Below are 13,176 nucleotides of genomic sequence, written 5' to 3'. Positions count from 1 at the left end.
TGGATTAGTCAGCGCTGTCCTTGCACTGCGCTGCGGGTTGGATCGGTGCTTGGCATATGCGAACTCCTCCTGTAGTGCAGGAGGGGAAAAATCCCCCCCAGGGACTGGGGGAGGGCAGCAGGCACGAGGGTGCCGGCACCTGCGGTGTGGCTGCAGCACGGTGGAACCAAACCCTTGCAGCAGCAGCACATGGAGGGTGATTTTGCAAGAGGGACTTTGCAGGTGGCTCGTCCAGAGCGTGGTGGGTGTACGTGTGACGTGGGCGCCCGGTCCCGCACCAGCCTGGCAGCCGGCGTGGGCTTTGCCGGCTAAAAACGCCGACCCGCTGCTGCCTGCAGCTCCTGCAAAACGCTGGCAGCAGCCACAGTCTGGGTGGTGAGGCTGCGCCTCGGCTGGAGCCGACACTGGGGAAACATTCTGGGACTTTGGAATCGGCTTTAGAGGGCTTTTTGATACGTGAGGACTGAGTTGTCTCCAGATGAGCCTGGTTGCGAAGCCATGCAGAGGCGTTGGGTCACCGTCTGCCGTGCGGCTGTGCTGCGGGCTGAGCCGGCGGGCGAGTAGCCGTTAGGTGCACCGGAGCCGCTCCTCCACATCACGGTGCGTGTTTAGGCAGGGGGGCAGAGGTCTGTGTGGTGCTTGGCTGGGGAATGACCTCGGGGTGGCTTAGGAAATGTCCTCCCTTGGAGAGTCACACAATGGGACGCTCGCTCACACGGCGTGGGTGTGTTAGCTCAATAAGGGCAAGTTTAGCTCTATATTTTTTTCACAGAATCACAGAATGGTTTAGGTTGGAAAGGACCTTGAAGATCATCCATTTCCAACCCCCCTGCCATAGGCAGGGACACCTCCCACTAGACCAGGTTGCCCAAGGCCACGTCCAGCCTGGCCTTGAACACCTCCAGGGACAGGACCTCAACAACCTCTCTGGGCAACCTGGGCCAGTGCCTCACCACCCTTAAAGTGAAAAACTTCTTTATAATGTTTAATCTGAACCCACCCTCTTCCAGTTTAAAGCCATTCTCCCTCATCCTATTGCTACATGCCCCAGTAAAAAGTCCCTCCCCAGCTCTCCTGTAGGCCCTCTTTAGGGACTGGAAGGCCACAATAAGGTCTCCCCGGAGCCTTCTCTTCTCCAGGCTGAGCAGCCCCAACTCTTTCAGCCTCTCCTCATAGAAGAGGTGCTCCAGCCCTCGGATCGTCCTCATGGCTCTCCTCTGGACATGCTCCAGCAGGTCCATGTCCTTCTTATGTTGGGGACTCCAGAGCTGGAGGCGGTACTCCAGGTGGGGTCTCACGAGAGTGGAGTAGAGGGGCAGAGTCCCCCCCTCGCCCTGCTGGCCACACTTCTGCTGAGGCGGCCCAGGATGCGGTCGGCCTTGTGGGCTGCGATGGCGCATGGCCGGCTCATGGTGAGCTTCTCCTCACTCAGCACCCCCAGGGCCTTCTCCTCAGGGCGGCTCTCCCGCCATTCCCCGCCCAGCCTGGAGCTGTGCTCGGCATTGCCCCGACCCAGAGGGAGGACCCTGCACTTGGCCTGCTTGAACTGCGGGAGGTTGGCACGGGCCCACCTCTCCAGCCTGCGCCGCTCCCTCTGCATGGCATCCCTCCCCTCCCGCCTCTCTGCCTCGCCACACAGCTCGGTGTCATCGGCAAACTTGCGGAGGGTGCAGTTTTTATTTATCCCCTCCTCCCCTTGGCTCGGAGCACGGCGGTGGATGGCTGCAGGTCCTGCCCATGGGCAGGGAAGAGCGGGGTTTGGTTGATGGGGCCACAGACTATCGGCCCTAAGCATGAAGCTCATCCCTCGGGACCTGGGTTTCAGCACGGAGCACGGGCTGTGCCCTGCCGAGCCTTTGGTCAGGTTTTATTTCTGTGCTTGGTCAAGCAGTGCTGTTCCCCGAGGAGCCCAGCGCCCTGCCCGGCTTCCTGCGGCCCCTCTGCTCTCGGAGCTGCCCCAGGGATGTCCCAGAATAAGCTGGGGGGATGAATTACCTTTTCCTTCCCTCCTTTCCATTTTTCCTCACACCTTCCTGGCTCAGCTGCTGTCAGAGCCTGGAAGCGGTAAGTCTCCATGTTTTATCTCGCCCAACGCAGAGGAGTTGATCAGCCTTGTGACCAGGATCAGGCCAGCTCCAGATCCGCGCAGTGCTGCCCAGGCAGGGGTGTGGAGCTGGGTGGCTTTTCTACATCCCTGTTCCCTCACGTCTTGTTTTTCTCTGTTGCAGGGGAAGGAGATGCTGACGCAGAAGCTGCCGCTGTGGCAGCAGTCCTGCTCGGATCCCAACAAGATCCCAGACCGCGCTATACAGCTGATGCAGCAGATGGCTGCCAGCAGCAATGGCACCATTATGCCCAACCCTCTGTCTACATCCAAATCCAACCTCATCATCTCTGACCCCATCCCTGGTGCCAAACCTCTCCCTGTCCCCCCGGAGCTGGCACCTTTTGTAGGAGTAAGTATCTCCGTGGTGGAAGTTGTCCTGCCCTTCTGAGCAAAGCTGGAGGGACGAGCCCAGGCCGGCGTCACCGTTGTCCTCAGCAAGTTGCTTTTTGATGGACTGTTGTTGATCATAGGATCATAGAATGGTTTGGGTTGGAAGGGACCTTGAAGATCATCCAGTGCCACCCCCTGCCCTGGGCAGGGACACCTCCCCCCAGTCCAGGTCGCTCCCAGCCCCGTCCAACCTGGCCTTGAACACCTCCAGGGATGGGGCAGCCACAGCTTCTCGGGGCACCCTGCGCCAGGGGCTCACCGCCCTCACAGTCAGGAATTTCTTCCTGATATCTCATCTCAATCTCCCTTCTTTTAGTTTAGAACCATTCCCCTTCATCCCATGGCTCCCCTGCCTGGTCCAGAGTCCCCCCCAGCTCTGCTGGAGCCCCTTTAGGCACTGGAAGGGGCTCTGAGGTCTCCCTGGAGCCTTCTCTTCTCCAGGCTGAACCCCCCCACCTCTCCCAGCCTGTCCTCCCAGCAGAGGGGCTCCAGCCCTCCCAGCATCTCCGGGGCCTCCTCTGGCCCCGCTCCAACAGCTCTGTGTCCTTCTGCTGTTGGGACCCCCGAGCTGGAGGCAGCACTGCGGGGGATTCTGCAAAGGGGCAGAATCACTCCCTTGCCCTGCACAGGGATGGTCCCATGGTGACCCATGCACACGCTGCCCTGGGATGCGGGAAGGAGCCTACAAGGGGATGGCAGCCTGTCCCATCCCGTCCCACCTGGGTTGCTGAGCTCTGGGCGGGCAGGGGCTTCTGAGGGGGATTTGGGGAAACAGGAGCTGGGCTCACCTGGGCTGGTTCCAGTCAGGCTGGTCCCAGAGAGCTGTGGGGCTGAACCAAGGTTACCCCAGCAGCTGTGGGAGAAGGTACTTGGAGTGACCCATGGGATGAAAGACCCTTCAGAAAAGAGTTTCCCCCGTGATGTGGGGGCACGAGCTGAGCAGTAGAGCCCAGGAGGGCTTTATCAGGTGCAAGGCAGCTTGAAGCAGTAAAATAGCATAGAGGTGACCCCACTGCTCCCCCCAGAGCAGTTTGTCACAGGTGGGGAACTAAACCCAACAGGCTGAAGCTCTGGTCTGCTGTGAACCGCGTTCCCTGGAGCTGCGTCCCACTGCGGGAACTGCGCTGGGATGCCCTAGTGAAGATGTTCCCCATCTTTCCCCCCCCTCCTCTCCTCTTTCCGTAGCGCATGTCGGCGCAGGAGGCCATGCCAGTGATGAATGGAGTCTCAGGCCCAGACAGTGATGGGTACAACCACTGGTCTGAGATGAAGCCAGCACAGCCCAAATCTTTATCTCCTCCCCAGCCTCAGAAGCAGCTGAGTGACTCTTACTCCAATACACTCCCAGTTCGCAAAAACGTTCCACCGAAAAACAGCTACGCATCAGGTGAGGCTCTGTCCTCCGCTCCGGGGGTGCCATGGCACTGGCTGTGCTGGGCGGTGCTTGCGGGGAGCGTTCGGCAGGGGCCGGTCGCCGCCGCGGTGAGCAGGGTCGTCGGGGATGCTGGTGGTGGCGGGGCAGTGACTGGCAGCATCCCTCCGGCATCAAGTGCAGCTCGTGCCTCTGGCCCTTGGGTTAGGAAGTGAGTGGGGCCGGGCTGTGCCATGGGTTTTCGGCTGGGAGAGGTTTGGCTGGGTGGGCTTTCAGCCCACGGACAGGATTTCCAGGAGGGAAGACCTTGAGGACTCTCGCGCAGAGAGGCTGCTCCCTCTGCCCTGACTGGTGCGCGATGCCGAGAGCAGTGGCCAGATCCCGCCTGGGGTCCTGCTCGTTAAGGGGGAAGATGCGAGTCGCACACTGAAGGTTTTATCAGCACCTGGGGTAAAATAGGCAAGGTTAGGGACCTGCCCCTACCTGTGCCTGGGGTTGGCCGCGGGGGGAAGGACCTGGGGCACTCGTTGGTCTCTGTCTCCCACCAGCCGAAAACAAGACGCTGCCACGCTCCAGCTCCATGGCCGCAGGGCTCGAGAGGAACGGCAGGACGAGGGTGCAGGCCATTTTCTCTCATGCTGCCGGGGATAACAGCACCCTCCTGAGCTTCAAGGAGGGTGACCTCATCACGCTGCTGGTGCCGGAGGCCAGGGACGGCTGGCATTACGGAGAGAGCGAGAAAACAAAAATGTGAGTGCTGTGGCCGTCCCCGTGAACCACTGCACCCCAGGTGTGCCGCCTCTCCTGGATCCTCCACGGTTAAACGTGGGTTTGGCGTCATCCCCTGCCTTTGCCTTTCAGGAGGGGCTGGTTTCCTTTCTCCTACACGCGAGTCCTCGACAGCGATGGCAGCGAGCGGGTCCATGCGAGGTAGGAGCATCGTGCCGGGCAGGTCCCTGCACCCTTCCCCAAGCACGTGTGTGGGCTTGGGGTGGGAATTCTCTGCTTCCCTGGACACGATGCACGTCCTCCGGAATAAGTTCCAGCACAGGCTGGTGGCAGGAGGCTCAGGGGGGTGCTTTGGCCATGGGGTCCCCCGCCATGGGTGGGCAGGCAGCCTGGGGGGTGTCAGCCCGGGGTGGGCTGGAGCTGATGCCTCTGCTCTGGGTCCCCCCCCAGCCTGCAGCAAGGGAAGAGCAGCAGCACCGGCAACCTGCTGGACAAAGACGACATCGCCATCCCGCCGCCCGACTACGGCATGGCCTCCCAGGCCTTCCCGGCGCAAGGCGTCAACACCTTCAAGCAGAGGCCGTACAGCGTGGCCGTGCCCGCCTTCTCCCAGGTGAGCCTGCGGGGCAGCGGGGGCTTCTCCTGCTTCGAGGGGGATATTTTATATAAACGGGAGACGCTTGAGCAAAGCCCCAGGTGTTGGTCCCTGCGGAAGCCCGGCACGTGGTGACCTGGGTGTCTGCGGTGTCTCCGTCCCGCCTGCGGTTCTAAAGCTGAAGGATGAAATGTGTTAAAGCGCCTTCGGGGTCGTGGCGTGGTGTAGACCACCTGGAGGTGAAGGAGGGCTGCTCTCCAACCTGTGTTCGTTGTTTGTAGGACTACCTAATGCCCTATGGTTGTGCAATTAAAGACTATTCCAGTGGCCTCTGCCAACCACCCTCCGCTCACTACAAGCCTTACACTAGGTCGACAGCTGTAAGTCCGAACGCACGCAATGTTTCCCTTGGGATTTACGGGCAGTTGGCTGTTTTTGCCTGGGAACCCACGTGCCTTGCCTGGGGCCCCGTCTCCTGCTGAGCATCTCTCCTGGGGAGAAGGGATGGGGGATGCAGGGCGGCGGCAGATGGGGAGGACCGGCCGCTTTGGCTCGCCTGGGCGGAACGGGCAAGGCACAGGGAGCAAATGGCACAAAACGGCACCGTAAACCCCCAAAGGACAACACTTGCCAACTCCATGGGAGCCTCCTACCAGAAACAGGCTGTTCACAGGCAGCTGGAAGCGTTTTCTCTGGCACATGCCAATTCAAGCCGGTGACGGTCCTGTGGGGAAACTGGGGTGAGCGGGGCTGGGGCGGACCCTGGCCAGGGCTCCCCACTCCAGCAGTAGTCCCAAAGGAGTTCAGGGCTTCTCAGATAACGAGTTGGGGAGGATGCGTGTGTGGATGAGATCAGCTTAACGCAGGAGCCGCCGGTGTGGTGGGGCTTCCCCTCCAGAATGAGTGTGGTGGGATGAGCCACGTTGGCTTCCCCGGAGCGGTGGGCATGGTCTGGCGCATGGGGAGAGGATGAGGAGGGGGAGTGGTGGCCGTGCAGCACCCGACCCTTCGGCAGAGCGCTCCAGAGAGGCGGCAGCTCCAGCCGGGGTCCGGCCCTCTCTGCAGGGGATGGGACAGCGCAGCCCCTCTTGCTGTTTGCTGGGTTTTCCCAGCAGGGTTTGCTGCTGGATTTGGGGTTTTATGGTTGGGAGTGTTCCTGGAACGGTGGGAACATGGGTCTCTGATCCCTGGTGTGTGGCCACCTCAGAAACCAGTGACTCCCAGTCCTTCCTGGAGCGGTCCCATGTTTGTCATGGAGAGCAGAGCTGCTCCCTGGCCTTATCCCAGGGCAGGTCCTCGCCTAGGGAGCGATGTCCTCAAGGGACATCCACTGAGCCCAGTCCCTGTCTGCTCCTTGGACCACTGCAGTCCTTCCCCGCTGCAAACACCGTTCAGTACCGGCTAAAGGAGAAAATAGTCCAAAACCCTGTGGCTTTCTGGTGGGAGTTAATACAGACAAACACCTCTTTCCACAGAACATTTCACTGGTGTCTCTCAGACCCGTTTGATCCCTTTCTGAGTGTCTCACATCCCGAAAGTGGCTGGAGCTCTGTGCCCTGGTGGGGCTGGGCAGAGCAGACCGGGGCTCTCCCGGCTGTCGCTTTCCCTTGTCTTGCCGGAATAAAGTCCTGCTCCAAAGAGAGTGGTGCAACTTTACTCTCTGCTGTCTAAATCCCCTTTAAGTCATCTCCATATCTCTTTCCTCCAAATGCATTGGCTCTCGGCCCCGGCATCCCTGGGTCCCGATGCACTTTGGTCTGTTCATGTGAGCCTCCAGTGGCAGAGCCCACGTCCCCCACCCCTCACCGTGCTTCCTCCCCTCCTCTCCGCAGGGTCTCGACGACTACGGGACGAGGTCCGTCAGCAGGTAAGACTTGGCCTTCCTGTCACGTTACCTGAAAGCGAACTGTTGGTGGTGGCTCTGGGTGAAGCCGTGGTGCCGTGTCCCCATGGGGGTCCCTGCGTGGGCTCCCCCGGGGGCAGGCGGTGGCTGGGATGGGGCCGTGCAGTGGAGGACACGGTGCGGGTCTCGTCTGTGAGCTCGGAGGGACCCAGTGTCTCCCGGGGAGGGCAGGTCCCGGGGCCAGCCCCTGCGTCCCCGACCTCGCACCCCACCGGGGCTCGTGCTTCCCTGGAGAGAGTTGCATCTCCTCATCCTCCTCTGGGCTTGCGCCCGGATGGCGAGGACACGGAGAGCGCGCACTCTCGGAGTCTTTCCCCAGCACCTTCTCCCACCGGGCAGCTCCTCCATCCCCGTTCCCTCTGCCTTGGAGCCGCCCCGTCTCGCTCGTGGGGACGAACCCACAGGCACGGGTTGCGAGCAAAGCGCTGACGAGCCTGGGTCGAGCTCGCCGTCCCGCTCCGCGGCGGCGGTGCTGCTGCCGGTCCCTGTGGCGCTGTGCCGGGGAGCTGGGCTCCTGGGCACCTGCTGCCTCGCGGCGCGCGCCGGCAATCCCGGCCACTCTGGCAGTCTCCTGTGCTTTGTTCCGCAGCGGCAGTGGCAGTTTGGTATCAACGGTGTGAGGACACCTTGGCTAGCGGCGGCCCCTTGCTGCTTGGAAGAGCTTTCTGCTTCTTTCCCCCCCTTTTTTTCTTTCCCCCTCGTTTCTCTTTCTCTACTTCTTTTGGATTTTAAACTCTTGTGATCTTCAAGGAAACCATGGTGCTTCTCCACCCCTCCCCGGTGTTCACAGTGCCCTTGTTTCTGAAGCCTTTTCAGAGCAGAAACTGCCGATCGGTCTGTGCTCGCTTTGAAGCAGCCTGGATGCAGTTTACACTTTAGTGGGACCCAGTTTTTGTACTCCTGTGTGAATGTTAGCGATGCACTATCCCTCCTCTGGGGCTGCACGCCAGCCGCCTCGCACGAGCCTGGACAAAAACTCCCAGACTGGAACAAATATGCATGGCCTCTGGTGTCCGTACTGTTACCGAGCATCCGGGATGCCCGTGCCCGGGATGCCGTTCCCGCGGGGGGCAGCAGCCCCGCGCCTCCCCCTCGGCCTGATCCGCTTCCATCCAACCGCCCGCTGCGGCGGCTTTGGGAGAAGCGGATGGTGCAGAGCTCCCACCCCGGGGAAAGGGCTGCTTCTCGGCTGGGGTCTTGCCGGCCGGGGGGTGCAGCCGGCAGCCCCCCTGGAAGGGTTATTCCTGGTTGTTTTATAAATATATATATATATTTTTTGTAGCAAGGTATTGTTACCTCATGTTAGTGCTGGGGGCTGGTGCGGAGCCATCCGAGGATGCGCTCGCATCTCTAACTGGGCTCGACGAGGCAGCCCCCGTGCTGTGCCGGGGGCTCGGCAGTGCGCCGGGGGTCTCCCACCCCGGCGCTGGGTCGGCGCTCGGGGTCCCGCTCCCACAGCCGAGCCCCGGCCATAGCCCTTCCAGTGCCCGTGGCTGTCTCCACCGCAAAGCTGTACACGCTTTCTTTTTTCTGATGTGATTTTTAAAACCTCTTACATATTGCCTGTTTACTAGGACATTGCTGGCAATAGAGACACACACACACGGACAAGTTTTTGTTTTATATACTCGCCTATGGGCATATTGTAACAAGACCCTCCTGCATCGATGTCCTAATTTTGCTAAAGATTTTTAACCCAGGGTATTTCATGCTGAGTGACTGAATGTAGAGGGGGGAAAAAAAACCCAGCCTAGCAAAGCCTGTATGGAGACTGTAAAGTGCTGAAAAACCTTTTTTAAAAGCCAGAGAGAAATGTGCCCTGTACTGAGTTATTGTTTGAATAAAAGTTTTATTTATTGCATTGAGCTGGGCCTCGGTGTCTTTTTCGGCTGCCGTGCCTGCGTGCTGCCCATCACCGCCTGCATCGCCCATTGCACATTGCCATGCCTTTTTTTTTTTTTTTTTCTTTTTTTTTTTTTTTTTGCCCCCTCCCTTCTCCATCCCCTCTGCATTAGGTGGCCATGGGGAGACCGGGGGGGCCGCCAGCCTGCGCTCGGCCCCTGCAGCCTCTAAACAGCTTTGCTGAGCAGGAGCAGCTAAAACTGTTTTAAGGGCCGGGTCCCTCCTCCGTGTGCATCTCCAGGGGCTGCTGCTGCTGCTGCCGCTCGCTGCATGCCGAGGCTGCGGCTGCGCTTTCCCGGCTCGGCGGCGGTGGGAAAGCGGCGATGGCCAGGGCAGGGGGAAGGAAGCCGCCCCCCTCCCTTCCGTAGCCCCCGCCATGCCCGGCCTCTCCTCTCCGCAGGTGGCTCCCGCTGCCCCGGCTGGCCGTGCCCTTCCTTCCCCTCCTCGCAGGGAGCCGGCGGGCAGCACCAGCGACTCAATAAACACGACTTTTCCTCCTTTTTCTTCTTTTTCCTCCTGCTTCCTCTGCCCGGAGGTGCTGTGTGCGGTGCAGCCGCCGGGCTCTCGCGCCGGGGCAGCCGCTGCCTCATGGTCCGGTTCCTCTCCTTAACCAACACCTTCTGTTCCCATCAAGGGGTCGGAGCGCGTCCCGGTGTCCTCCAACCTGCCTTCTCTTTCCCTTGCAGCCCCGATGTTGAAGTGGCCAGGTTTTGAGGTGCCCCTGCCCGTAGTTAGTAAGTTGACGGTCTCGGGGGGGGCCGAGCCCTGGGTGTGCTGGCGCTGGGCAGCGGGTGACGGCCGCGGGGCTGCGCGGGGACGGTGCCACCGCTCTGCTTCCCCCCCTGCACCCGGCCGAGCGCGTCCCCTTCCTCGCTCACCGCTTGTCCCCATGCCGGTGGCGGGAGCTCCCGGTCCAACCGCGCTGCGTCTGCACGGCTCCGCGCACCGCCGGGCAGCCCGCTGGGGCCACGCTTCCCCCGGGGACGCTGAGCTGCTCCTCCTGCTCCTGCCGCTTCCCCTGCTCCCCATAACCAGCCTCTTTGGTTGTAGGTCTCCGGCGTCCGCTGTCCCACCGGCACCTAGCCGCTGCATCGCCGTCCCCAGCCCTCTCCTGTGGGACAGGGCAGATCCACACTAATGTCAAATTTTTTGAGCAGCTTCTTTTGCTTGTAGACCACCCTGGGGAATGTCCTGACCCCGGCCGGGGCCCCAGGGCAGGGATGGAGCCGAGACCCCCCTCGCCGGCATTGCAGAGCCCAGGAGAGCCCCTTCCCTGTTTCTCTTTGATCCGTGAGCTGGTTTTCCCATGGCTGCCGGAGCTGCACGCTCCCGTCCCAACGGCTCTTCTCTGCCAGAACAAAAACAGTTAAATAATAACCCCTGGTGACTCATCAAAGCAACCTTTCCTCTCCCTCCAGTCCTGAGAATCTATTTTGGCATCCTGGGAGGAAAAGTGATCTAAGAATCTGCATTAATTAGGTGGGAAATTAATTACCCTATTTTTAAGCGAAAGCCATTTATCTTTTGAGGAAAGCGAAAGCACGCTTGGAGAGGTGAGGGATGGCGGGGGAGAGGGGCCGGGGGAGGCAGCGAGTGCCGTACCCGGGGAGACTGAACCCCTTCCTCCTGCCCCATGGGAGGGTGTCCCAAAGCTGCTGGGGTCCAGGCAGAGGTGGGCGGTAGCCACAGCTGCTCCTAAAGCAGCTTAACCCCACGGTCACGTGTGTCTCACGCTTTACAGCCACCCGTGGCTGGGGGTGGCGGGGCTGTGTCCCGCGGGGGAGACCTGCCGGCGGCCCAGCCGTGGCACCCGGCGTGCGGCGGGGATGGGGCAGCTCCAGGGGCCGAGTCGGGGGCTCACTGCTGCTGTTGCAGAAAGGAGAGGGTTCGTACAGCTCCCTGGGGAGGGCTGGGGACAAGCCTGGGGACAGGGAAGGGCTGGCTGCGGGCAGGAGAGGCCGGGGCTGCGCGGGGCTGCTCTGCGGCTGCCTCAGCTGCTGCGCCCGGTGCAGGTTTGGACCCGATGGCTCCGGGCAGCCCGGGGTGGCCGAGCACCGCAGGCAGCCAGCGGCACCCCCATGGCTGCCTGCACCCCCTGGGGGGGGGGGGACAGAAGGGACCTCCTCGGGGCAAGTAAGGGTGCTCCCCATGTCACGGCAGCCCTCGTCCCCCGTCCCGGCCGCAGCACCTGCGCATGCCGGGGCTGCGCGTTTGCAGACGCTGTGCGCCGCAATGGGCTGGCCACGGAAAGCGCTGCCGTAGCCGGTGAGCGCTGGTGGCAGTGGGACAGCGCTGGGGACGCCCAGGTAGGTAAAAGCCCGTGTCAGCCCGGCTGGTCTGCTGGGAGCCGGGCTGTGCTCGGGCTCCTCCTGCGCAGACAGCTCATCCGGGCGCCATTCCGCTCCGCTTGGATGTTTTGCTTCTTCAGGGGCTTCCCAGCCGGCTCAGCGCAAATGCTCTGCAGGGAGCTGGAAGCTCTGCTCTTGGCCGGGGACCCCCCGCCTGCCCCGGCAGAGAGGGAGCCACGTCACCCTGCTCCCCCACAGCCTGTGGAGCAGAGCGGGGGGAACCTCGGGGGGCTCCCGTGTGTGGGAACGGCTCGAGCCCAGCCTGGGGGGGCTGGAGCAGCTTCTCCAGCCCCAGTTCCCCCCTTGGCAGCCGCAGCTTTGGGCCTGCTGGACAGCGAGGCGGGAGAACATCCCGCATGCCGGCTCATCTCTTACATCCACCACGGCTTTAAGCAGAGGAGCAAAGGGCAGCTCAGCCCAAGGACTCCGCAGGGCAGAGTGTTTCCAGCTTAACCCCTTCCCGAATGCTGCCGAAGCCGGGCGGGTGGAGGGGACGGGGCTGGTGGCTCCGGGCTCGCCGACGGCCCCGCTCGGACTTGGGCTCAGCCTCAAAGCGTGGCCAACGCAGCCTCTGCCGCGAGCGGAGCCGCCTCAGCTCTGCAGCAAAAGCTTTTCTGGGTCTCGCCAGGTTGCCTCTCGCCGGCCCCGCTGCCGCCGGCCCTCCAGCTAAACTCTGCCTTCCTCTTTCTCTGCAGAAACCCCTTTGCCAACGTCCAGCTGAAGCCAACGGTGACGAACGACCGCTCGGCTCCGCTCATCAGCTGATCCGGGAGCGCCGGCGCCCGCCGTGCCGCGCGGCACTCGCCGCCGCCGCCTCCTCCTCGCCCCTGCATGTCCGGCTTACCAGGACTTCATTTTTAGGCAGAGTTTACTTAATCCTGCTGCTTTGAAAGCCAAAGGCTAAAGCTAGTGCCCTAGTTCTCTCTTCTCTAGACCCAGCTCATTCCCCCCGGTGGCAGAGGGTTACACCGCTGCCGCGTAGCCTGGCCTTTGCCTGCGCAGCACTAGCGCCATGGCAGCCCCCTGCGCGCTCCCAGCGTGTCCCGTAGCCGCCTTTGCTTCTAGGCTTAGCAGCAGCTCGCCATGGTTGGGAGAACGGCCTCAGCTGGGAAACGGCTCTCCAGAGACGAGCTGCGCTCGGGGCTCGCGCAGGGCGGAGTGGCAACGGCAGAGGGGAGATGCTCCCCCCGCTCCCCCCTGCCCGGCCAGGAAGGACAGGCAGGATAGCCCAGATCCCCCATGCGAGCCGTGGGGGCGCTGGGAGCCGTAGGCAGCTCCCAGGGTCCTGCGAGACCCCCCTGCCTGCCCCGTGCTCCGCTTGCCCGCCCCAGGCTGGGAGGCAGTGGGGTGCCGGCACTGCAGCCCCCGTGGGGACGGGGACGGGGACGGCTCCGCTCCCAGAACTCCCGCAGCACCGGGTCTCCGTATATAGTAGGGTGTTATGGTACTGCTGTAAAATATAAGCTAGAAAAAAACCCACACTTTTTGAGGCGAGGGCTCTGTTTAAGCTGTGCCTTGGAGTGCCCGGGGCGGCGGGGTGCCCGGCGGTTGAAGGGGTGCTCCCCTCAGACACGCTGTCCCGTCCGGACCTCTTGCTTGGCTGTTCGCTCTTCCTCTATTACTAGGGCTGCATGAGAGAGACATAGATAGAGATAAATATACAGACATATATACACTTGCTAAGCTTATCGCCGGGGTGTGCACCCCCGAGCGATCCGGCTCCTGGGCCGTTCCCGCAGCTCCCAGCTGCTGCCGGTCGCATCCCTGCTACGGGAAGCGGGAGAAGGGATTTTCCGGGCAGGAACTGCATCTCCCGTGGGCGAGCGGTTG

General features: G+C 62.0%; 1 protein-coding gene across 3 annotated transcripts in view; it reads left to right on the top strand.

Annotated features, from left to right (window-relative positions):
• BAIAP2 (BAR/IMD domain containing adaptor protein 2) overlaps positions 1-12,831 on the top strand; it is a gene marked incomplete at both ends in the record, with an annotated part of 48,866 nt that extends 36,035 nt beyond the window's left edge. The window contains 7 exons of one of the 3 annotated variants that reach the window (XM_082492162.1): positions 2,229-2,456; positions 3,683-3,884; positions 4,418-4,619; positions 4,731-4,799; positions 5,049-5,211; positions 7,026-7,060; positions 12,042-12,831. In XM_082492162.1, coding sequence (XP_082348288.1) covers positions 2,229-2,456; positions 3,683-3,884; positions 4,418-4,619; positions 4,731-4,799; positions 5,049-5,211; positions 7,026-7,060; positions 12,042-12,111 — 969 coding nt within the window. Of the gene's footprint in view, positions 1-2,228; positions 2,457-3,682; positions 3,885-4,417; positions 4,620-4,730; positions 4,800-5,048; positions 5,216-7,025; positions 7,061-7,685; positions 8,023-12,041 lie in introns of those variants that run through there. The other 2 variants (XM_082492163.1, XM_082492164.1) reach the window with 2 other exon arrangements.
• Between the last annotated feature and the right edge of the window lie 345 nt (positions 12,832-13,176).

This window comes from Vanellus vanellus, assembly GCF_965231255.1.
Source record: "Vanellus vanellus genome assembly, chromosome: 17".
Classification (NCBI taxonomy): Eukaryota; Metazoa; Chordata; class Aves; order Charadriiformes; family Charadriidae; genus Vanellus; species Vanellus vanellus.
Note: the sequence above shows the minus strand (reverse complement) of the source record. Positions and strands in the feature narration are given on the sequence as shown.